Raw genomic sequence first — 26116 nt, 5'->3', positions numbered from 1 at the left:
GATAAATGCAGTGAGGTCCCTCCCAGTATCCACCCCTTTACTTCCATTTAGTTCCTGGTGAATACCACCCTCTACCTACCACCTCACGTAGGTGGAACAACTCCTAAACCCAACACTCTGGGCCTGGGAAGACCTTCTAGGCACACAGCTCATTAATTGTACATGCCCTGTAGGACTCTAGTCAAAGGTAACGCACTACCGTTTGGGACTTCATCTCTATACAGATCTGTCAACAGATGTGCATGACTGTTCTGCCAGATAAATAATGACACACACACTGTCCTCTCTTAAAGTTCTTCCAATTTATAGTGCAGCTTTTGCAGTTGTTAAATGTAAAAACATACAGAGCAAATATCCTTTCTTGTGCGTTACCCTGTGGAACAGATGGTTCAGAACAACAGAGGGCTACTTCCTGTAGCACAGTACAGTGTAAGGTTTCTTCAATGCTGCATGGGCCCAAAGGCATCTTATGATCATAGACCATTTGTAATTACTAGTTGTAGTATGAAATCTAGTATTCTTCCATGCAGCGTACTATAATCGAGGTTAACAATATGTTCCCTTTTTAAAGTATTGATATGTGTTAGAATGTAAGCATCATCACTTCAGCATTTGATTATCTTAAGGCTGATAACACTTATCCAACTCTGTCATGTAAACAGTAGGCTATAGGCCACTCAACCCAGTAAATGGCAAATATGAGCTACAAAAAGGAACATCCTGAATGGTTCTTTGGACTTTTGGTGTAACCTGGACATCATATCATCTGTGCTGTATAATAGCCCTGAGTGTTTTCATGATATACATGTCAATAGACTGAAGAGAGTTAGTGGATGGTGTTTATAATAGGGAATGTAACTGACTGACCCTGAACTGGATCCTCTGTGGCATAGGGAGGTCACAGTAAAAGAGACCGACTCCTATATTGTTCTGACCGACTGCTTGTTCAGGGCCAGACCGACATATTAGTACCTTGTCAGCTCGGGGATTTGAACTTGAAACCTTTCGGTTACTAGTCCAACGCTCTAACCACTAGGCTACCCTGCCGCCCCTTAGTGAGGTCACAGTAACAGCAAATCCTATACTGTTCTAAACTGGATCTTCGATGGCTGCAGAATCTTTAGTGAGGTCACAGTAACAGAGCACCTCCTATATTGTTCTGAACTGGATCCTCTGTGACTGCAGCATCTTTAGTGAGGTCACAGTAACAGAGCGACTCCTATAAAGTTCTGAACTGGATCCTCAGTGACTGCAGCATCTTTAGTGAGGTCACAGTAACAGAGCGACTGCTATATTGTTCTGAACTGGATCCTCTGTGACTGCAGCATCTTTAGTGAGGTCACAGTAACAGAGCAACTCCTATAAAGTTCTGAACTGGATCCTCTGTGCCTGCAGCATCTTTAGTGAGGTCATAGTAAGAGAGACTCCCATACTGTTCTGAACTGGATCCTCTGTGACTGCAGCATCTTTAGTGAGGTCACAGTAACATAGGAAATCCCATACTGTTCTGAACTGGATCCTCTGTGACTGCAGCATCTTTAGTGAGGTCACAGTAACAGAGCGACTGCTATATTGTTCTGAACTGGATCCTCTGTGACTGCAGCATCTTTAGTGAGGTCACAGTAACAGAGCACCTATATTGTTCTGAACTGGATCCTCTTGTGACTGCAGCATATTTTGTGAGGTCACAGCAACAGAGCGACTCCTATATTGTTCTGAACTGGATCCTCTGACTGCAGCATCTTTAGTGAGGTCACAGTAACAGAGCAACTCCTATAAAGTTCTGAACTGGATCCTCTGCGACTGCAGCATCTTTAGTGAGGTCACAGTAACATAGGGACTCCTATATCATTCTGTCTGTGGGGAAACTAAGTTTGATCTAAAAAAGTTGATCGGTCACTCAAACCATTTTGTACAATCACAAAATAAAATCAATAAAAAATGTTTTCAATTTAGAAATGGAGTGAAAATATTCATGTGCAGTCTAAACAACCATCTACAGAGTCACGTTTAAGAAAAATAGTCCAACATTAGATCCTGTGTATGAGGTGGATACTCCTTCTGATAAGGCCTGCAGGCTTTTCAAACTGTGAATGAGTCCCAAATGGCACCCTATTCCCTATTTAGTGCCCTACATTTGACCAGAGCCTTATGGACCCAGGTAAAAAAGTGCACTATAAAGGGAGTAGGGTGCTATTTGGGACGTAATCAGTGAACCCACAAACATTTGAACCCCACGAGGAAAAGAAAAACAGCCATATGTCAAGAAATGCACAACGTGTTCATTGGAACAGTCCATCCCACTGGAACTCATGTGACTAGTGAGTGTGAAGGTTTGGTCACTGTCTTTCTCCACTAGATATCTGTGCAGATTAAAGAAAGGAGACAAAGAGAGGAAGACACTTTATGACTATTGTGATGCCACCAGTATTTTGTCCTTGTCCCTCTTCTTCTTTGTTAAATAGTGGACTCGTAGTGTGCCGTGCTGCTGCTGCCCTTAGGAGACGTTTTGAGAAGGACTACTGGCTCCTGCATACTGCTACCACTGGGGTCTGGTTCTGGGGTCACCAGGGCCGGAGCCCCCTCCTCTCCATACCCCTCCTGGTCCTGCGTAGTGGTGGGAGTGGAGGAGTCTGGGTAGATGACCAGGAAGGTGGAGGTGAGGAAGCCCAGGAAGGAGCCTCCAGAGGCCATCATTGGGATGACCAGCACGCTGCCCACCGCGTCCACCACCGTGCTCAGTGCAGACGCCACCAGGATCTGGGCAATGTACACCTGGCACGACAGTATGGCACAGTCGATGCCGAAGCCTCGTCGCGACTTCCCCGGACTGTGGTGGATGTACTGCGGTAGAGACAGAGGGGGGAAGAAATTACCTTACTCATCTCTCACGTCAGTCCAAAGATTGGAACTAGGTAATAGTCGAACTCTATTATCATCACATTGGCCTAGAATGAGCAACATCATATCCATATCAAGTTGTTTTTATTAACAATGTGACCCCTTTGAAAGTGTACCGACATCCTTGTTCTCGTGGTACTAGCAGCGTCTACTAACTAGGTCTGTTAAGAGCTATAGTGAACTAAAGTAATCTACACTGAGTGTACAAAACATTAAGAACACCTGCTCTTTCCATGACAGACTGACCAGGTGAATCCAGGTGAAAGCTATGATCCCTTATTGATATTAAATCCACTTCAAACAGTGTAGAGACATGAAGACGAAGGCCATGCAGCCGAAACAGAGAGTTTAAACTTTGTTTTCAGTTAACATGCCATACAAAATGGCATTTTAAATAATTATATGAAGAGTGCCTTGGTCCTCCTTTCTTTCTAAGGATTTTTAAGCCTTGAGACATGGATTGTGTGTGTGCCATTCAGAGGGTCAATGGGCAAGACAAAAGATTCCTGTGTGTATCAAGAATGATCCACCACCCAAAGGACATCCAGCCAACTTGACAACTGTGGGAAACATTGGAGCCAACATGGGTCAGCATCCCTGTGGAACACTTTCGACACCTTGTAGAGTCCATGCCCTGATGAACTGAGGCTGTTGAGGTGTTCCTAATGTTTGGTATTCTCAGTGTATGGTCTAATTTAACCCTACAAGACATGCGGGCATGTAGTTCTGTTACCATTTAATAGAAAGGACGTGAGACAGAATTCATGTACCGGCTCAGCTACACTACAGCTATCGGGCGTTCGGCATTGGCTTCACACATTGAGGGAATGTATCAAGAATGGTCCACCACCCAAAGGACATCCAGATAATTTTACAACTGTGGGAAACATGGGAGTCAACATGTGCCAGCATCCCTGTGGAACGCTTGGCACCCTGCAAAGTCCATGGCCCGACATATTGAGGCTGTTCTGAGGACAAAGGGGGGAGGGGGCTGTAACTCAATATTAGGAAGGTATTCCTAATGTTTTGTGCACTCAGTGTATAGTGATCTATGGTGTTCCACAGTGATCCTCACCTGCTTGTTCTCGTGGTACTGGCCCAGCAGAGCATAGGGGCAGTAGGAGATACTCATGGAGATGATGCCCATGGTGCTGATCATCACCATGGCAACGTAGACGTTAGGGAAGATCGCCATGACCGCAGTTCCCAGGGAGAAGCTCAGAGTACCCAGGATGTAGATCACCTTAATGCTCAGGTCGTAGTTGTCCAGGTATTTCTGTAGCACAGCTGTCAACAAATACAACATACGCAACATTATTGAGTTGGCACAAATTAGTTGCATTAAGTAGCACGTACTTAGTACTCACTATACTGGTTGTGAGTCAAGACCTCACTCTTTGGTATACACGTTGCTGTCCATACCCTACACGTTGCTGTTCATACCGTACACGTTGCTGTTCATACCCTACACGTTGCTGTTCATACCGTACACGTTGCTGCTCATACTGTTCACGTTGCTCTCCATACCGTACACGTTGCTGTTCATACCGTACACGTTGCTGTTCATACCGTACACGTTGCTGCTCATACCGTACACGTTGCTGTTCATACCCTACACGTTGCTGTCCATACCCTACACGTTGCTGCTCATACCGTACACGTTGCTGTCCATACCGTACACGTTGCTGTTCGTACCGTACACGTTGTTGTCCATACTGTACACGTTGCTGCTCATACCGTACACGTTGCTGTTCATACCGTACACGTTGCTGTTCATACCGTACACGTTGCTGTTCATACCGTACACGTTGCTGTTCATACCGTACACGTTGCTGCTCATACCGTACACGTTGCTGTTCATACCGTACACGTTGCTGTTCATACCGTACACGTTGCTGCTCATACCGTACACGTTGCTGTTCATACCCTACACGTTGCTGTCCATACCCTACACGTTGCTGCTCATACCGTACACGTTGCTGTTCATACCGTACACGTTGCTGTCCATACCCTACACGTTGCTGTCCATACCGTACACGTTGCTGTTCGTACCGTACACGTTGTTGTCCATACTGTACACGTTGCTGCTCATACCGTACACGTTGCTGTTCATACGGTACACGTTGCTGGCCGTACCATACACGTTGCTGTCCATACCGTACACGTTGCTGCCCGTACCGTACACGTTGCTGTCCATACCGTGCACGTTGCCGTCCATACCGTGCACGTTGCTGCCCGTACCGTACACGTTGCTGCCCGTACCGTACACGTTGCTGTCCATACCGTACACCTTGCTGTCCATACCGTGCACGTTGCCGTCCATACCGTGCACGTTGCTGCCCGTACCGTACACGTTGCTGCCCGTACCGTACACGTTGCTGCCCGTACCGTACACGTTGCTGCCCGTACCGTACACGTTGCTGCCCGTACCGTACATGTTGCTGTCCATTTTGCTGTCCGTACACGTTGCTGCCCGTACCGTACATGTTGCTGTCCATTTTGCTGTCCGTACGGTACAAGTTACTGTTCATTTTGCTGTCCGTACACGTTGCTGTCCATACCGTGCACCTTGCTGTCCATACCGTGCACCTTGCTGTCCATACCGTGCACCTTGCTGTCCATACCGTGCACCTTGCTGTCCATACCGTGCACCTTGCTGTCAATACCGTGCACCTTGCTGTCCATACCGTACACCTTGCTGTTAATGTTCATACTGTACACGTTGCTGTCCATTTTGCTGTACATATCGTACACGTTGCTGTCCATTTAGCTGTTAATACCGTACACGTTGCTGTCCATACTGTACACGCTGCTGTCCATACTGTTCACGTTGCCGTCCATACCGTGCACATTGCTGTCCGTACTGTCCACGTTGCTGTCCGTACTGTCCACGTTGCTGTCCATCCCGTACACCTTGCTGTCCATGTTGCTGTCCACATTGCTGTCCATACCGTGCACCTTGCTGTCCATACCGTGCACCTTGCTGTCCATACCGTGCACGTTGCTGCCCATACCGTGCACGTTGCTGTCCATACCGTGCACGTTGCTGTCCATACCGTGCATGTTGCTGTTCACGTTGCTTTCCATACTGTCCACGTTGCTGTCCATACTGTACCTGTTGCTGTTCACGTTGCCGTCCATACCGTGCACGTTGCTGTCCATACTGTTCACGTTGCTTTCCATACTGTCCACGTTGCTGTCCATACTGTACCTGTTGCTGTTCACGTTGCCGTCCATACCGTGCACGTTGCGGTCCATACCGTACACGTTGCGGTTCATACCGTACACGTTGCTGTTAATGTTGCTGTTCATACTTGCTGTACATATCGTACACGTTGCTGTTAATGTTGCTGTTCATACTGTACACGCTGCTGTCCATTTTGCTGTTAATACCGTACACGTTGCTGTCCATACCGTCCACGTTGCTGTCCATTTTGCTGTCCATACCGTACACGTTGCTGCCCGTACCGTACACGTTGCTGTCCATACCGTACACCTTGCTGTCCATACCGTGCACGTTGCCGTCCATACCGTGCACGTTGCTGCCCGTACCGTACACGTTGCTGCCCGTACCGTACATGTTGCTGTCCATTTTGCTGTCCGTACGGTACAAGTTACTGTTCATTTTGATGTCCGTACACGTTGCTGTCCGTACGGTACACGTTGCTGTCCGTACGGTACACGTTGCTGTCCGTACGGTACACGTTGCTGTCCGTACGGTACACGTTGCTGTCCGTACGGTACACGTTGCTGTCCACACTGTACACGTTGCTGTCCATGTTGCTGTCCATACCGTCCAGGTTGCTGTCCATACCGTACACCTTGCTGTCCACGTTGCTGTCCGTACCGTCCATGTTGCCGTCTATACCGTACACGTTGCTGTCCATACCGTACACGTTGCTGTCCATACCGTGCACGTTGCTGTCCATACCGTCCAGGTTGCTGTCCATACTGTACACCTTGCTGTCCACATTGCTGTCCATACCGTCCATGTTGCCGTCCATACTGTACACGTTGCTGTCCATACTGTACAGGCTGCTGTTCACGTTGCTGTCTATACCGTGCACGCTGCTGTCCATACCGTGCATGTTGCTGTTCACGTTGCTTTCCATACTGTCCACGTTGCTGTTCACGTTGCTGTCCATACCGTGCACGCTGCTGTCCATACCGTGCATGTTGCTGTTCACGTTGCTTTCCATACTGTCCACGTTGCTGTTCACGTTGCTGTCCATACCGTGCACGTTGCTGTCCATACCGTGCACGTTGCTGTCCATACTGTGCACGTTGCTGTCCATGTTGCTTTCCATACCGTACACGTTGCTGTCCATACCGTGCACGTTGCTGTCCATACCGTCCAGGTTGCTGTCCATACTGTACACCTTGCTGTCCACATTGCTGTCCATACCGTCCATGTTGCCGTCCATACCGTACACGTTGCTGTCCATATTGTACAGGCTGCTGTCCACGTTGCTGTCCATACCGTGCACGTTGCTGTCCATACTGTGCACGTTGCTGTCCATGTTGCTTTCCATACCGTACACGTTGCTGTCCATACCGTGCACGTTGCTGTCCATACCGTCCAGGTTGCTGTCCATACTGTACACCTTGCTGTCCACATTGCTGTCCATACCGTCCATGTTGCCGTCCATACCGTGCACGCTGCTGTCCATACCGTGCATGTTGCTGTTCACGTTGCTTTCCATACTGCCCACGTTGCTGTTCACGTTGCTGTCCATACCGTGCACGTTGCTGTCCATACCGTGCACGTTGCTGTCCATACTGTGCACGTTGCTGTCCATGTTGCTTTCCATACTGTCCACGTTGCTGTCCATACCGTGCACGTTGCTGTCCATACCGTGCACGTTGCTGTCCATACCGTGCACGTTGCTGTCCATACCGTGCACGTTGCGGTCCATACTGTGCACGTTGCTGTCCATGTTGCTTTCCATACTGTCCACGTTGCTGTCCATACCGTCCAGGTTGCTGTCCATACCGTACATGTTGCTGTCCATACCGTACATGTTGCTGTTCACGTTGCTTTCCATACTGCCCACGTTGCTGTCCACGTTGCTGTTCACGTTGCTGTCCATACCGTGCACGTTGCTGTCCATACCGTGCACGTTGCTGTCCATACCGTGCACGTTGCTGTCCATACCGTGCACGTTGCTGTCCATGTTGCTTTCCATACTGTCCACGTTGCTGTCCATACCGTGCACGTTGCTGTCCATACCGTGCACGTTGCTGTCCATACCGTGCACGTTGCTGTCCATACCGTGCACGTTGCTGTCCATACCGTGCACGTTGCGGTCCATACTGTGCACGTTGCTGTCCATGTTGCTTTCCATACTGTCCACGTTGCTGTCCATACCGTCCAGGTTGCTGTCCATACCGTCCAGGTTGCTGTCCATACCGTCCAGGTTGCTGTCCATACCGTACAGGTTGCTGTCCATACCGTACATGTTGCTGTTCCCGTTGCTTTCCATACTGTCCACGTTGCTGTCCATACCGTCCAGGTTGCTGTCCATACCGTACATGTTGCTGTTCCCGTTGCTGTCCATACGTCCACGTTGCTGTTCATCCTGTACACGTTGCTGTCCATTTTGCTGTACATACCGTACACGTTGCTGTCCATACCGTACAGGTTGCTGTCCATACTGTACACGTTGCCATTCACGTTGCCGTCCACACTGTCCACGTTGCCGTCCACGTTGCTTTCCACACTGTATTTCTCTAAGGAGTAGGACCTACCTGAGCAGACTGCAGCGGTAGCAGCATAGACAACCAGTCCCCAGCAGCCCATCTGAACCCCTTTATGGTAGTTCTGCAGGTCAGTGGAGTTAGCAGGAGCCTAGACAGAGAAAATAGAACATATAGAAGTCCATCAACTCCGAAATCAATTTGCACCACAAAATTGTGCATATTATCAGTTTTAACATTTTGTCCCATTAAAAACATTACATCGGCATTTAAAATAACTTGAGCCCTTGTCAGTAGACCTAGTGATTGAGGGTTCCCTGTCCTGTAGAGGAGAAACAGAGACCTAGTGATTGAGGGTTCCCTGTCCTGTAGAGGAGTAACAGAGACCTAGTGATTGAGGGTTCCCTGTCCTGTAGAGGAGAAACAGAGACCTAATGATTGAGGGTTCCCTGTCCTGTAGAGGAGTAACAGAGACCTAGTGATTGAGGGTTCCCTGTCCTGTAGAGGAGAAACAGAGACCTAGTGATTCTGAGGGTTCCCTATCCTGTAGAGGAGAAACAGAGACCTAGTGATTCTGAGGGTTCCCTGTCCTGTAGAGGAGAAACAGAGACCTAGTGATTCTGAGGGTTCCCTGTCCTGTAGAGGAGTAACAGAGACCTAGTGATTGAGGGTTCCCTGTCCTGTAGAGGAGAAACAGAGACCTAGTGATTCTGAGGGTTCCCTGTCCTGTAGAGGAGAAACAGATACCTAGTGATTCTGAGGGTTCCCTATCCTGTAGAGGAGAAACAGAGACCTAGTGATTCTGAGGGTTCCCTGTCCTGTAGAGGAGAAACAGAGACCTAGTGATTCTGAGGGTTCCCTGTCCTGTAGAGGAGAAACAGAGACCTAGTGATTCTGAGGGTTCCCTGTCCTGTAGAGGAGAAACAGAGACCTAGTGATTCTGAGGGTTCCCTGTCCTGTAGAGGAGAAACAGAGACCTAGTGATTCTGAGGGTTCCCTGTCCTGTAGAGGAGAAACAGAGACCTAGTGATTCTGAGGGTTCCCTGTCCTGTAGAGGAGAAACAGAGACCTAGTGATTCTGAGGGTATTCTGTCCTGTAGAGGAGAAACAGAGACCTAGTGATTCTGAGGGTTCCCTGTCCTGTAGAGGAGTAACAGAGACCTAGTGATTCTGAGGGTTCCCTGTCCTGTAGAGGAGAAACAGAGAATAGGAAAGAAGAGTAGAAAGAGAAGGAAGGAAAACAGGAACAATAGATTATTGAGGAAAGATAGACAAATAAAACAAGAGTCCTCATTCTCTTACTGAAATAAACTACAAACTATAATGAACTACAATATACAATGAATTACAATGGAGGACTGGACAGGTTCTCACTGTGGGGTCTCCAGCATAGATGACCTGTCCCATGAAGTCTGTGTAGAATACAGCCTCAGCGATGATGGAGAACCAGGTGAGGAGATGACAGACGCAGAGCCTCAGCAGCTGGGGGGGCATCTTCAGCATGGACAGCCACAGCAGCTTGACCGTGGTGCCCCCCTGGTCTCCGTCGTCCCTCTCAGAGTCCCCGCTGGACAGTGTGGTGCTGCTCTGCTGAAGCTCCCTCCTCTGCCGCATGTGCTCGTAGATGTCGTTCATGCTCTGCGAGGTCTTGATGCGGAGGTTGGCGCCGGCCGGATTGCCCATGGTGTTTCTGCGGTGGCGGTATCGTGCTGAACCCACGCGGCCATAGTAAGAGAATGTAAATGACGGCTGGCGGTAGAAGGGGAAGCGGCGTGGCCCGGTAGTGGTGCTGGTGTTGGACGGCCTCAGGCCTGGCATTCGGCCCTGGCTGTTGGCCCCGCGGGCTGTGTGATTGGAGGGGACGGCCGGGGCCGCTGAGGCCCCGTTGAGGCACTTGGCTCCCTGGTTGGTCTGGTTGTTGAACAACATGTGCTCCCTGCTGTAGTAGGGGGAGGGGTCCTGGTGGAAGAGGGGCAGCTGGCTGTCTGCCTGAGCCTCAGCCTGGGGGCCTTCCAGGTCCTGGATGCCCCATCCACTGTAGTGTCTCTGAGGGGTGCCAGGGTACAAATCTTGGGGGTAGTCCTGAAAGATGGAGGGCTCAATGTCGGCCAGGAAATGACCGTCCTGGTCCAGGTCTGAGTCCAGCTCGATGGTGGCGTCAGGCATGGCCAGCACCGAGTCGCTCTTACTCCTCACCCTGTCCACGTTGATGAAGAGCTCCCTCTCTGACTGGGCGTCCTCCTCTCCTATAACGTCCAGCTGAGGTACACTACGAGGCCCTGCCAAGCCCCCCTTCAGTTTCTCTGAGGAGGACAGGCTGTCGGAGTCTCCCTCTCCCAGAGTGTCACCACGAGCCTCAAAACTCTCCTCCTTGATACTGAACATGTGTAGAATCACAGATATGGTGAAGATGACGGCAGCAAACACAAACAGGATCTGCTCCTGGGACTTGAAGGCCGTGCCCAGGATGGTGCTGGTCCAGTCCAGGCCACCCAGCACGTAGCCAACCGCTCCTCCCAGCCCTGCCAAAACACAATGTCAAAACAATGTTAGAGCTGCCACTTTATGAGTTGTTCGGTGCTCCAAATACCGATGATAAACGAGTTTCCTTATGTTTTTGTTCATTTCCCTCAGGGAATCATCACGTGAACAACCGTGACCAATAAAAGTAAAGATTGTATTTGTTTAGAGGGGGTGCCATGTGACCTCACATTCCAAACATGTAGCTCCACCAATCACACACACCGGCTTCAACAACATGAAATCAATTTAAAACTGACTCAAGACATGACTGATAGCCCCCTTTATGTAACATTGAGCAATAATAACTGTTAGTGTCTTTGGCATTCACCCCCCCCAGTTACAAAGTGATTCTACAGTGTCTTTGGCATTCACCCCCTCAGTTACATAGTGATTCTACAGTATCTTTGGCATTCACCCCCTCAGTTACATAGTGATTCTACAGTATCTTTGGCATTCACCCCCTCAGTTACATAGTGATTCTACAGTGTCTTTGGCATTCACCCCCTCAGTTACATAGTGATTCTACAGTGTCTTTGGCATTCACCCCCTCAGTTACATAGTGATTCTACAGTGTCTTTGGCATTCACCCCCCCCCCCCTCAGTTACATAGTGATTCTACAGTGTCTTTGGCATTCACCCCCTCAGTTACATAGTGATTCTACAGTGTCTTTGGCATTCACCCCCCCCTCAGTTACATAGTGATTCTACAGTGTCTTTGGCATTCACCCCCCCCTCAGTTACATAGTGATTCTACAGTGTCTTTGGCATTCACCCCCCCCTCAGTTACATAGTGATTCTACAGTGTCTTTGGCATTCACCCCCTCAGTTACATAGTGATTCTACAGTGTCTTTGGCATTCACCCCCTCAGTTACATAGTGATTCTACAGTGTCTTAGTGTCCTCTCCTCCCGTCCTCTCCTCCCGTCCTCTCCCTGCCTCCTCCTCAAAACATCAGAAGAAAGTGCAGAAAGACAACAGGATATGAGGAGAGGAAATGTGCTTGTAGGGTTCTTAAATCCTCTTCTTGCTTCCCCCTGACTGTTTGAGGAGGTGGGGAGGAGAGGACACAAGGAATCAAGGACAGACTAGTGAGAAGGAGCCAATACAACTAGGGCAGCATCGTGTACCTGCAGAGAAAGCATGTATGTTGAGGGCCATGTCCTGCTCCTCTGTGTCGGCTACATCCAACAGGTAGGCTCTGATAGGCCCATCTGAGGCATCTGCACTGAAGTCCAGTAGAACCACGCCCAGCACCGTCAGCACTATCCCAATGGGCTGACTGCTGGGAACGTCCCCGAGGGCTAATCCTAGAGCACATAGAATAATAAGGCATTCTATTTATTTAGCATAGCGCTTTCATTAAAGAATAATTTTACAATACAGAAAACATGAGCATCTAAGGGAGTTTCACATTTCCAATACATGATGATTAAATAGTGCCTATTCCCTTCATAATGCACTACTTTTGACCACAGCCCACAGGACTCTATGGCTCTGGTCTAAAGTAGTGCACTTTATAAGGAATAGGGTTCCATTTGGAACTCAGACAGTACCTCCCACTCACCTAGGAGGGACCCATTGAGGAAGAGAGAAACTCCCAGTAACACCCCCACACAGAGTGCCAGGATGAAGGGTCTCCTGCGGCCCCATTTCAGGGTGCAGCGGTCGCTGGCTGAGCCAATGAGAGGGGTGAGGATCAGGCCCAGGATGGGGCTCAGAAACCACGTCAGGCTGTAGTACTGCTCTGGAAGTCCTGAAAACAACAAAACACGCAGGAAAAACACCTTCACTCAATATGCTTCAGGCTTTGACCACAGAGAGACTGATCACGGATTAAATCCTATTAGCATTCATCAAATATGACTTTGTCAAAAGTTCAACCATTACACAATCTTTTGCCGCAGCCTAAAGGGCATTCTTTACAGAACCACAGCCATCAAAGCTTTTAGTCAACAATGCTGAATCACATTCCAGTCATACATAGTCACTAGCAGGTTTGGTGAGGCATAGATCAAATCTGGCCGTGTCAGGTGAGGTGAAAGGAGGTTTGTGGGTAGCTGGAACCATCTCAATGTACCACGCTCCACTCTGATGTACTGTGGACCTCGGCGTGGAACGAGGCTGTTTTACTGAGCTTTATAATGAACGCTATGCTGCTGATGCTCTACTTCAGCAGGTCTACACATTAAACAACAATCCCTGTACATCTCCCACTAGAATATGTGTTAGAGATCGTCACTAGAAGGAAAACAAGTGGACTTGTTTCTACAAGACGGTTGTTCATTAACCTAGATAAGAGCCCTCACGCAAGACACAACTTGCTGTCAGCACGAACTATGGAAACAAACTATCTTCATCTCTGTAGGAACGCTAAAATGATATAGGCCTCACACAGCTATGGCAACAAAACAGACAGTGAAACTGGAAACAATAACATGGCAGCTTTCTATCCTCTTTCAAATGCCAGGTAGTGCACGTTAGAATTTGTTCAGAAAGGGTTAAATGTGTAGCCTGTTGGTTTATGGAGTGGAATGCACTGAATGTGACCTAGTCTGTTGCTCAGTCTGAGCAGTAAACTGGTTATTGAAAGGTCACTGGCTTCTAGACAGAGTATTATAACCCTCTCAGAATATCAACAAGATATGAGAAGCTGGCATCAAGTCAGATTGTCCTTCTCAGAAATACCAAGGATAAGTAGTTAAACATAGGCTATACATTAGGGGCCGTAATGAACGACTGGGACTAGGTTATACTCAAGGGATGTCACCAAGACTTAACCCTCTACACTGGTGGGAATTGGCCTATATGGATAGGGCTACATTGAAATGTTTCTTACAGAAAAGTATGAAAAGCAGATGCATAACCATTGTAGCAATTGAAAGGGAAGAGTTTGTAGATCATGGGAAAATTAGTAGACCAAAAGTTGAGTACACAACAGTTCACCTGGCACAAGACTGAATTCAACCATTACACTGTTATTTTATATTTACTCTACTTTGTCACAGTTGTTGATAACAAAATGGGAATATACTCTGGATACATTCAGTAACATAATAATATTCCTGGAAATTGTGGGGTAGGTGCAACATAAGACACACAAATGACAAGGGTCTAACTGCTGTCTCCAAGTGGACACACACCTCTCCAAAGTGGGCACAGTTCCTAATACATTTCAATGCACTTTTATGACTCAAAGAAGAGTCTTGAACTCTGCTAGCTGTGCCGTTGAGGAACTAGAGCAAGCACACTTGTAGTTGTTTAGTTTGGAACACAACCCGGCATCACACAATTACTGTTGTTATTTACACAATCCAAAAAACAGTCCATTATAAATCACAATATGGGTCAGGTGGGCATGATTTTAAAGCTTGTTCTATTGCCAACATGACTAACTAAGTTATCAAACAGGATCTTACAGTGTAGGCTTTCACAAGGCAATACAGGGGAACATATGACTTCTTTCTACACACCTAAATGACTATAAGTGCATTCAGGTGCTTGTTCCACACAATAAACAAACAGACTGCTCCTGTTCAGAACAACCCAGGGTATGATCACATGTCATCTTGTAACTGTACATCAAACAGACTGCTTCTGTTCAGAACAACCCAGGGTATGATCACGTCATCTTGTAACTGTACATCAGACTGCTCCTGTTCAGAACAACCCAGGGTATGATCACACGTCATCTTGTAACTGTACATCAGACTGCTCCTGTTCAGAACAACCCAGGGTATGATCACATGTCATCTTGTAACTGTATATCAAACAGACTGCTTCTGTTCAGAACAACCCAGGGTATGATCACGTCATCTTGTAACTGTACATCAGACTGCTCCTATTCAGAACAATCCAGGGTATGATCACATGTCATCTTGTAACTGTGTATCAAACAGACTGCTCCTGTTCAGAACAACCCAGGGTATGATCACATGTCATCTTGTAACTGTGTATCAAACAGACTGCTCCTGTTCAGAACAACCCAGGGTATGATCACATGTCATCTTGTAACTGTATATCAAACAGACTGCTCCTATTCAGAACAATCCAGGGTATGATCACATGTCATCTTGTAACTGTGTATCAAACAGACTGCTCCTGTTCAGAACAACCCAGGGTATGATCACATGTCATCTTGTAACTGTGTATCAAACAGACTGCTCCTGTTCAGAACAACCCAGGGTATGATCACATGTCATCTTGTAACTGTACATCAAACATAGTGATCATAAACGTTGATACTGTATATGACAGTAGTTTTGGAAATGTGAAGTGTACATTTGAAGTGTACATGTGAAGTGTACATTTGAAGTGTACATGTGAAGTGTACATTTGGACTCACAGATGATTGTCTTGCTTGTATGACATCAAAGTGGTATTTAGTATAATCCTCAACGTCTCATCTTTCTAAATACATGGAGTCATCTTAATTTACAGCATATCCCTCACTCAGACAACAAAGAATTTGCAAAAGTTGACCAATTAGCAGCAGGGATGGGTGTTCATGTACAGAACAGCTGGTGGGTCAAAACCAATGCAGAGCCAGAGCTCTGACATGTATAACATGTTACTTGTACAGCCACTGCGTTCCAATTGTAGGCGCTTATTAGTGCCCAAATCTGACATTTTCAACCAGCACAAGTTTAGAGGGTTACAAAAACAAACTTTAACTTCACCACTATTTCAAAACATTATTATGTGCACTGACATGTTTGCTTCTGTTATGAGTCCTGAAGGAGCGGGTTTAGATAAGCCTGTGTTATCCAATACTAGTTCATTTGTAGCTAACCCTTTTCTGTGTGACAATGTCTGCCTACAATGTTCATCACTACATTAAAATAAAATGTGCAGCTGTTACATGCTGTGTAGATAAAGATGTGTGTAGATAAAGATAGATCTAGAGACCTACTATCCATGTACCCTAAACTGTGCATGGGAGTTACATCACAGAGATGGACAGTTTGGCAAATCCATTTACGACAAAATTGTTCCCGGCAGGAAAACAGGTTGACTGAAACGTGCAGACTCACACATTCTGCCATACCTACCAAACTCTGTAGAAGACATTGTTCCATTCTGCATTGGTGGCAAACCTAGTAACCTAGTAACGGCCCCGGTCTGTTATGCTGCCTGTGCACAGTGTACAGATAGTTAAAATAACCCCACATAACTCCCAGCCCTTATGATGGAGTAAACCTAACACAGACTGGGGTGGGACCAATCTTTGGTAGCCATTTGGCAAACAATTATCCAAAAGGGTAAAATACACATAGGAAATGCCTTAGTTGTAACTCCACTAACCTTTTTTTGGTCAACCAACACCCTCCATTGGTACTGACCTATTTGCAGTAAGACTGAAGTGACCAGGGCTGTCTCCATTGGTATTGACCTATTTGCAGTAAGACTGGTATGACCAGGGCTGTCTCCATTGGTATTGACCTATTTGCAGTAAGACTGACGTGACCAGGGCTGTCTCCATTGGTATTGACCTATTTGCAGTAAGACTGGTGTGACCAGGGCTGTCTCCATTGGTACCGACCTATTTGCAGTAAGACTGGTGTGACCAGGGCTGTCTCCATTGGTACTGACCTATTTGCAGTAAGACTGGTGTGACCAGGGCTGTCTCCATTGGTATTGACCTATTTCCAGTAAGACTGGTGTGACCAGGGCTGTCTCCATTGGTACCAACCTATTTGCAGTAAGACTGGTGTGACCAGGACTGTCTCCATTGGTACCGACCTATTTGCAGTAAGACTGGTGTGACCAGGGCTGTCTCCATTGGTACTGACCTATTTGCAGTAAGACTGGTGTGACCAGGGCTGTCTCCATTGGTACTGACCTTTGCAGTAAGACTGGTGTGAGCAGGGCTGTCTCCATTGGTACTGACCTATTTGCAGTAAGACTGGTGTGACCAGGGCTGTCTCCATTGGTATTGACCTATTTCCAGCAAGACTGGTGTGACCAGGGCTGTCTCCATTGGTACTGACCTATTTGCAGTAAGACTGGTGTGACCAGGGCTGTCTCCATGGCGTAGCAGAACTCTCGTCCGAACATGACAGCACCATGCATGACCCACTTGCGCAGGGGAATACGTTCCCCCCCAGCACCCTCACCCAGAGACCCATCAGGACTCTCCTCGTCCCTCTCACTGCTCTGCTTCTTCACTGGCATCTCCACCACATCCTGACATGGCAAAACAGTCAAGTCAGCCTTCTGGGGGACCATGGTCGTCGGCTCGTATGGAGAGAGAAGTTATGACTGCTCCCCTAAAGCCTTAATGTAGTTTACGGTCCTGTCCGCTCTGATGCAACTGTCCTTCCCTTTATGGTCAATCAGAGGAATACTCTCAAAACAGCAGCACTATACATGAAGGAAAAATCCTGGTTTTCTTTAGTTCTTTCGAGGCACTTTTGAAAGCAATTCATAAGGTTCCGTGGCAAAATGAGGCTTTGTAAGAGATTGGCTCTCTTCACTGCTGGCTGCTGTACTGAATCCAAACCCATAGAAAGTGGCATTCAGATAGAGCTCATTTGATGATGTCTGTAGAGGGGAGGCTGAGCAGGGTGAGGGAGACGTGGGCCGGCGGTGGAGGACAACGTTCCTCTCTAGAGTCCCTTGGAGTGACTCATTCATCTGTAGAGGGGACACAGACAGACAGACAGCATGAGCGTTAGTATGTTAACCCATAGTCAATAATACCTTTATAACCAATAAACATTTTAATGTTACGGACTCTGGATAGGCCGATAAAGGCTAGTATTATGACAGTTTAAGCCCATTTTATATTTCAAATGTCAGCAGTACAAATACAATAAGAGCATTAGTAGCTAGTTGGGTAAAGTTTAATGATGCACGTTCAGCTGGGATGCTGCCAAATAGATAAGCCGAGCTGCTGCTGTAATCAGCCCTATTACTATAAATGTACACCTGCAATTAGGCTAAAGTACTGAGTCAACCCATCGAGCTGTAGGAGAAAGTTCCTCAGATTGGAGGAAGGAAACTCCATCCACGCAATCAAGTCTTGAAAACACAAGAGCTCAGCCACTGCGTGAACTTGGGTGAACTAGCTGTCCTGTAGGAGTTTCAGCAGCTGTGAGATGAGTGACTAGTGTAGGCCTAGAAAGATAGATGTGTATTTCAGCCTGTATTGTCCATAATGCACATAGCACAACCTTGTTGTTAGGCATGAGTGATGTTATGCATGACGTCGCTGTGCTCCTAGTCACTTACCTTGCTTGGTGGGTAGATGAGGTAGCTTTTAACAACCCAACAGGTGGCCTACTGTTCTAATAGAGATTGAATTAAACGTTTGATTAAAAATATATATTTAAAAGCTGAGATTTCCAATAAGGTCTTACAGTAAACCTGTTCTTGCTAAATGTACCACACAACAATTATCCCCTTGTGTCAAACTTCTTCAACTGGGTCTTCTAAACATCCTCATATGGAAAATGACCTTGAAGAACCCACCCCTCAACGCTCCACCCAGTCTAGTTAGCTAGCTACAATATTCTCATGGGAAGAATAGTTGAGTGGTGGGAAATCCTGCTCATCTCTCATCCTTTCTAACCGCTCTGCTAAAATCCACTCCTCTCACAGGAAAAAAAAAAACATGATATGAATGAAAAGTATTATAATAAACATGAAAAGGTGAATGTAACAAGCGCTCATCATTTCAAATAGGCTACATGTCATTAAAACAGCATGTACAGTGCATCCGGAATTTATTGAGGAATTTTTATAAAACAAACAAAATGTGCAATCTACACACAATACCCCATAAAGACAAAGCAAAGAGGTTTTTAGAATAAATGTTTGCAAATGTATTAAAATCAGAAATACCTTAAGTATTCATAAGTATTCAGACCCTTTGCTAGGAGACTTGAAATTGAGCTCAGGTGCATCCTGTTTCATTGATCGTCCTTGAGATGTTTCTACAACTTGGGAGTCCACCTCTGGTAAATTAAATTGATTGGACATGATTTGGAAAGGCACACACCTAAGGTTCCACTGTTGACAGTGCATGTCAGAGAAAAAACCAAGCCATGAGGTTGAAGGAATTGTCCGTAGAGCTCAGAGACAGGACTGTGTCAAGGTACAGATCAGGGGAAGGATATCGAAACATTTCTGCAGCATTGAAGGTCCCCAAGAACACAGTGCTGTCATGCCCTGGTCTTAGTATTCTGTCTTCTCTTTATTATTTTGGTTAGGCCAGGGTGTGACATGGGTAATTATGTGTTTGTCTTGTCTAGGGGTTTTGTAGATTGATGGGGTTGTGTTCAGTGTAGTATTCTAGGTAAGTCTATGGTTGCCTAGAGTGGTTCCCAATCAGAGGCAGGTGTTTATCGTTGTCTCTGATTGGGAACCATATTTAGGCAGCCATATTCTTTGAGTATTTCGTGGGTGATTGTTTCCTGTCTCTGTGTTTTGCGCCAGTTAGGACTGTTTCGGTTTTTCCACGGTTTCTTGTTTTGTTTATGTATATTGTTCACGTTATCATCTTTATTAAAGATGTTCAACCATAACCACGCTGCATTTTGGTCCGCCTCTCCTTCCCAGGAAGAAAACCACAGCGGAGGCCTCCATCATTCTTAAATGGAAGAAGTTTGGAACCACCAAGACTCTTCCTAGAGCTGGCTGCCCGGTCAAATTGAGCAATCGGGGGAAAAGGACCTTGGTCAGGGAGGTGACCAAGAATCCGATGGTCACTGACAGAACTCCAGAGTTCCTCTGTGGAGAAGGGGAAAACCTTCCAGAAAGTCAACCATCTCTACAGCACTCCACCAATCAGGCCTTTATTGTAGAGTGGCCAGACTGAAGCCACACTGTAAAAAAACAAGATTCTCTGGTCTGATGAAAGCAAGATGGAACTCTTTGGCCTGAATGCCAAGCGTCTGGAGGAAACCTGGCATCATCCCTACGGTGAAGCATGGTGGTAGCAGCATGCTGTGGGGATGTTTTTCAGCTGCAGGGACTGGGAGACTAGTCAGGATCGAGGCAAAGATGAACAGAACAAAGTACAGAGAGATCCTTGATGAAAACCTGCTCCAGAGCACTCGGGACTTCAGAATGGGGCGAAGGTTCACCTTCCAACAGGACGACGACCCTAAGCACTGCGCTGTTTGCTCTGTTCAGAGAAGGGAGTAGTACACGGTGTTGTACCAGATCTTCAGTTTCTTGGTAATTCCTCACATGGAATAGCCTTCATTTCTCAGAACAAGAATAGACTAACGAGTTTCAGAAAGTTTTGTGTCTGGCCATTTTGAGCCTGTAATCAAACCCACACATGTTGATGCTCCAATGTAGGATATGTAAACATTATTAAGGTGGCGTTATTTAAAGTGACTTTATTATACCTTTATTAAATCCATTTATTAAAGTGGCCAAAGGTTTGAGTCTGTAGGTTGACAGCAGCCTCTTTGTTAGTGATGGCTGTTTAACAGTCTGATGGCCGCTAACTAGCACATAACAGGCCTCTGTACGCCAATGTAGATATTCATTTTTTTTAATTTTTTTTTTTAAATCAGCCGTTTCCAGCTACAATAGTCATTTACAACATTAACAATGTCTACACTATTTCTGATCAATGTTGTTATTTTAAATGGACAAAAAAAGCTTTTCTTTCAAAAACAAGGACATTTGTAAGTAACCCCAAACTTTTGAACGGTAGTGAGTGTAGGCTGTGACTTGCTTAGAATTAAATACAAATTAAGTAAAATATTCCTTATTAGGCTCAGTGCCTTTGAATTAAATTTTTAAAAGTGAGTCTGTGGCTTCAGGCTTAAGTGAAGGTGCCTGGAGAGCAGGCCTGCAGAGCCACTGGGGATGCTAAACACCCTTTTGGCCACTCTTGCCAGGCTAGGCAGGGATGCAGTATATTTTCTTTATAAGTTGGCTTAAAGGTTTTTAGGCACAATAACCCAATCAAAACTAAAAGCTCCTTGAAAAAAGTTGGAATATGCTAGGCCTATTGGGACAAAATCAATGGTGGCCCATTGTATAGATAATAGAACAAAAATGAAGGAAACTTAAGATCAGATTTTTTGGGGTTTAAACATTCTTTGATCCAATGACACAATTAACTACCCACCTCTTCCTTCCTTTTAGCATGTGCACATAGTAAGTACACCATCTTGCTTTCGGGATGTGTCTGTTCAGATTCCACAATGATTATTTAGTTGTGGACATTACATCTTTGTAAGTCACCTTGATTTTGCACCTGTGTGTTTTATTTAAAAAAATGACAATATTTTGCAAACTCCATGACAGTAGCTAAAGCAAGGGGCTATAGCTGCAGACAACAAATGTATGCTGGGCCGGGCCTGCCCTGAGCTCATGGAGTGCTCCAGCCTTTGGGAATCTTGCTCCGCAAATTGGGCACGCTCCGCTCCCATACTCTGACACTGACTCCGGTACATAGGTGGGGGATTGGGGCGCTCCAGTACAGTAGGTGGCAATAATGCACCATAACATTGGATGCAAACTGCCAATAAACCCCACAGAAGAAGGGGCGGGGGCAACAATGGTAGCTAGCTATCGGCGCACGTGATAAATAAACTTTTGATTTACACACCTGCAACTGTTTTCCTACAGTTATGTTAACGACGGAAGATGTTTGGCAGGCAGGAGCGAAGGACACTGTGCTAGCTAGTTAACTAGCACATCGTGTTGCCCCAACCTCCCGCACTAGTGGGGGACGACCAGTAGACTGTCCTTCGCCCCCGCCTGTCAGGCATTGTTTTAAGGCAGTTCTGTTAATGATGAGGGCAGGCAGGAGCGAAGGACACTGCCTACCGGTGTCGTAGAACACCTGCCCGGTACACAGGAGACGAAAAACGTATAATACTTTAATTTACCTTTTGGGGGGGGTTCTTGAAGGAACCAATGGGATGCTCGAGGTGGCGTTCCTACAGATGCAGTAGTGCCCATATGCAGGAACGCCCTCTTAATGCCGGCTGCAGTTGCACACTATAGGTTGGGACCGTTATTCTACACCTCAATGGTTGGGATACGTTGTAGACAGGACTGGTCAAGATGCTGACTGGCTGGTTCTTTTATCTCAGAAGTAAGAAATAAGTGTTTATCATCAATAACTTGCTAAATTAGCGAACGTTACATAAGCTAGCCAAGTTTGCAAGCTAAAGAGCTAACTAACTTCCTCAGTCTGTAACGTTAGCTAACTATGCTGTTCTGGCATGAGTTACCGGTATATTATTGGTATTACTGTCCCCATATCTAACGTCAAAGCCCGCTACAATATAGACCATCTCTGCTATTAACGTTGGTGTGTAGTAGATTGTACAAGCTGTCACGAACGCTAACGATACAACGGACAGGTGTGTTCACATGATCAGACGGTAGCTAACTAGCTCGTTAACGTTAGCTTAGAAGCTAGCTAGGTAGCTACGGTATTTTAGCTTGCTATGATGAATGTAACCCGTAGATAACAAGCTAACCTGGGACGGGCTACCGAATGCTGATAAAAATACACAAATCGAATATACCTGATCCCTTTTTCCAATGTAAAGAAGTATTCACGTTCTTTAGTCGTCGGTGTGCCCGAGTAGCCTGAGCTTGCTAGTTGTTTCGACACGCTGATGCCCAGTCCAATGACAAAATGCATTGCCCAATCTCATTAATTGCCACGGTAAAAAAGCAGTACCTACTGACATCACTAAAATCGATGACCAATTGCTTTAATTCTATCCAATGGGAGGCAAGCTTGGATGCTATTCAACAAATGTACACAACATTCAGTAGCATTTTTTGTCTTGTGATAATTGTAACAAACATAATAATTGAGTGTATTTATATAGCGCGTTTCTACGGTTACTCAAAGCGCTTTACATAGTAAAGGGCAAACTCATCTCATCTCATCCACCACCAATGTGCAGCACCCACCTGGGTGATCATTTGTGTGCCAGAACGCTCACCCCAATCAGGTGGAGAGGTGAGTTATATTATACCAATTAGGAATGAGGGAGGTGATTAGATGGCCATGATGGAATGGGACCAGGTTGGGGATTTATTTATTTAAAAATATCTATATTTTACCTTTATTTAACTAGGCAAGTCAGTAAAGAACACATTCTTATTTTTAATGACAGCCTAGGAACAGTGGACTGCCTTGTTCAGGGGCAGAACGATAGATTTGTTTTATCTTGTCAGCTCGGGATTTGAACTTGCAACCTTTCAGTTACTGGTCCAACACTTTAACCACTAGGCTAACACCCCTACTCTTACAATTTATTTTATTTATTTTTTATTTTACCTTTATTTAACCAGGCAAGTCAGTTAAGAACAAATTCTTATTTTCAATGACGGCCTGGGAACAGTGGGTTAACTGCCTGTTCAGGGGCAGAATGACAGATTTGTACCTTGTCAGCTCGGGGGTTTGAACTAGGCTACCCTGCTACAATAAGTGCCATGTTTTTTTTTTATGACCACAGAGAGTCAGGACACCTGTTTTAATGCCCCAGCTGAAACGAGGCACCCTACACAGGTCAATAAATATCCCCTTCACTGCCCTGGGGCAGAGTGAAGAGTGCACGCTACTGGCCCTCCAACAGTAATACAAACTAAATTAAATGAGTTCTTGCTATAAAATCAATAAGGTTTTGTATGTTTTATTCTATATGTTTTTGGACAATTGGTTTGGTAATATTTGCCAGTAATATAAGTTTAGCATAAAACCAGTTTCTGAGAAGGCTGACGATAAATATGTATTGTGACAACAATGTCACACATTAATCTACAGAAGCTGTTAATCATATATTTCTATTTGTTTCCATAGCAATGCAGTAGAATATTACTTGTCTATTTTGTCAGAGGTCCATCAAATCTAGGATCAAAGTAAACAAATACTCCTCAGATGATAATTGTACAGTAGAAATAAATCATGCTGCAATAAACACGTTATAGGTCGTATTCAGTGTCAATGCCCTCCATCGTGACTGGTGTAGGCCAACACAGGAGAAATAACGTTTCTTGTCCGAAAATGTCTTCAAGTACTTACATTTCCAAGCCAACAATAGGCTACAATAATAGAAGCAGGAAAGCATTTTCTCAAATGGGAGAATAGCCTACTGTAGTATGTCAATTGCACTCCAGAGTCTCACAGTTAGGCAATAGAAGTCCATCTCTCTCTGAACACGGAACATCCCATTCCTCAGTCTTCCCATCCCTTTCTCAGTCTAACGCTATGTGGTTCCCATGCTGGGGAGAGGAGGAGGACAGGACGTTCATCATCACACTGTGAGCGATAGCTGTGACAGTCCCCGAGCCCTTGGAGCTATTCTGCATGCTGATGATGTTCCCACTGGTCTGCTCCAGCTCTGCCTCCGCCTTGCGGAAGAAGCCCCTCATGCTGGACTGGAAGTTGTTGGTGACGAAGCAGTAGACGATGGGGTCCATGCAGCTGTTCAGGCTGCTGAGGGTGACAGTGACGTGGTAGACAATGATGTGGTGGGGCATGTCGGGGTAGAAGTACACCAGCACCTGCCTGACGTGGAACGGGGTGAAGCAGATGGTGAAGATGACCAGGACAGTGGTGAGGAGCTGCACGGCCCGCACGCGCCTCTCTCTGCTCTGCTGCATCAGACTGGAGTTGGACAGGGCACACATGATGCGCACGGTGAACACCACAATGACGACCAAGGGGAGGAAGAACTCAAAGACGGTCAGGACGAAGAGCTTGGAGACGCAGCAGCCCGCGTGTCGGAACGCCGTGGTGAGGAAGGAGTAGGTGACCACGATAGCGAAGAGCCAGATGAAAATGCACACCCCCTTGGCCACGTTAGGGTTCCTCCACTTCCTAGAGGCCTCAGCCTGTACTATGGCCAGGTATCTGTCCACGCATATACTGGTGAGGAAGAGGATGCTGCAGTACATGTTGACAAAGTAGCTGAATATATGCACGTAGGAGCAGTTGAGGCACTTTCCCCCACTGTAATAGAGAATGATACGTGTGGGCAGGGAGAGGTTAACCAGTAGGTCTGTGACAGCCAGATTGATGGTGTAGATGACTGAGGTTGTCTTGGGCTTGGTGCGGAAGCAGAACACGTACAGGGCCAGGGTGTTGAGAACCATTCCCACCATGAAGATGAGTGTGTTGACCACCACCAGACAGATCCACAGGCTGTAGAAGTCATTGTAGAGACCCTCGTCTAGATGGGCCAGGCGGTGCATGTACGGCTCTCTGCTCACATTGGTGTTGCCGGCGGAGGTCGCCATGGGCATCACTGTTGAGGTTGAGTTATCCAGTGACATCCCAGTATAGGCAGGCTCCATGGTTCTGTGGTTGGCCCCGCGGCCTGAAAAAAACAACAAAAAAACAATATGGAGTTAAGTGGGTTCATTTTTCAGATCAACACAACTAGCCCACACCTATTTATCATGGCATTTTTAGTTGAGGAATTCTGAACCATACACTGAAAGTTCAGGAAAATATTATTGGAAATCTAAACATAAACCAATATCATAATCATGTTGTAATAATGTTTAGATGGTGTGATATTCTCTAAAGACTGAAGACTGCATCTACAAAACATTCATGAACAAAATATCAGCCCCCTGCTGACACAATTATATTCCAATCATTGTTGTTGTATTACTTGATGAGGTGATCCAAATAAATACTCTAACTTGATACTGGATGGGAAAAGTCTGTCGGACATTATACAGCCAATTCCATTGGATCATGCGGACGTCAGTGTGTATGCAGTCCAGGTCAGCATCCCAAATTGCACCCTATTCCTTATATAGTGCAGTAGTTTTGACCAAAATCCTGGCCAGAAGTAGTGCACTATATAGGGAATAGGGTGCAATTTGAGACACAACCCAGATAAAGTAACCACGTATGTTTGTGTGTACATATCAGGTAGGGAGATCTTTCCTGAGGATCTGGAGTCTCATGAGAACAGGCATCCTCTGTTACCTAAACACTTATTCAACTTTGACCTGGGCCCTGGACTCTAGCCACCTATGTCACTACTTC

The 26116-nt window shown here is 46.2% G+C and overlaps 2 protein-coding genes across 5 annotated transcripts; both read right to left on the bottom strand.

Annotated features, from left to right (window-relative positions):
- Positions 1 to 283: 283 nt before the first annotated feature.
- LOC110520735 (polyamine-transporter SLC45A4) lies at positions 284 to 23015 on the bottom strand. Of its 4 annotated transcripts, none has more exons than XR_016484005.1 (8): positions 22626 to 23011; positions 17109 to 17754; positions 12686 to 12874; positions 12249 to 12428; positions 9948 to 11120; positions 8650 to 8749; positions 3977 to 4188; positions 284 to 2844 (listed from the first exon to the last, which is right to left on the bottom strand). XR_016484005.1 is itself a non-coding variant. In XM_090188416.1 (8 exons), the coding sequence occupies exons 2-8, from the start codon at positions 17344 to 17346 to the stop codon at positions 2458 to 2460; spliced, it is 2454 nt and encodes an 817-aa protein (XP_090044542.1). In that variant the 5' UTR covers positions 17347 to 17754; positions 22626 to 23015; the 3' UTR covers positions 284 to 2457. The 4 variants fall into 4 exon arrangements, 3 of the variants coding, with proteins under 3 accessions (XP_090044542.1, XP_090044553.1, XP_036793284.2); XM_090188416.1 differs by having other exon boundaries at positions 9973 to 11120; positions 22626 to 23015; XM_090188427.1 differs by lacking the exon at positions 22626 to 23011 and adding an exon at positions 18352 to 20292 and having other exon boundaries at positions 9973 to 11120.
- Positions 23016 to 23731: 716 nt separating this feature from the next.
- LOC149984837 (G protein-coupled receptor 20-like) lies at positions 23732 to 25410 on the bottom strand. The gene has a single exon (XM_090188473.1). The coding sequence runs from the start codon at positions 25408 to 25410 to the stop codon at positions 24310 to 24312; it is 1101 nt and encodes a 366-aa protein (XP_090044599.1). The 3' UTR covers positions 23732 to 24309.
- Positions 25411 to 26116: the final 706 nt, after the last annotated feature.

This window comes from Oncorhynchus mykiss, chromosome 2, assembly GCF_057628025.1.
Source record: "Oncorhynchus mykiss isolate SJ-2025 chromosome 2, ASM5762802v1, whole genome shotgun sequence".
Lineage (NCBI taxonomy): Eukaryota > Metazoa > Chordata > Actinopteri > Salmoniformes > Salmonidae > Oncorhynchus > Oncorhynchus mykiss.
This window is presented reverse-complemented; position numbering and strand designations above follow the sequence as displayed.

Bases quoted from the DNA above. Each gene is read 5' to 3' on its own strand.
- LOC110520735 (XM_090188416.1), bottom strand. From the start codon at position 17,346: ATGGTCCCCCAGAAGGCTGACTTGACTGTTTTGCCATGTCAGGATGTG. The intron at 12,875-17,108 runs GTCAGTACCAAT...TGTTGTTTTCAG, and splicing joins ACCAGTCTTACTGCAAATAG to GACTTCCAGAGCAGTACTAC. The intron at 2,845-3,976 runs GTGAGGATCACT...TCTCTACCGCAG, and splicing joins AGTACCACGAGAACAAGCAG to TACATCCACCACAGTCCGGG.
- LOC149984837 (XM_090188473.1), bottom strand. From the start codon at position 25,410: ATGGAGCCTGCCTATACTGGGATGTCACTGGATAACTCAACCTCAACA.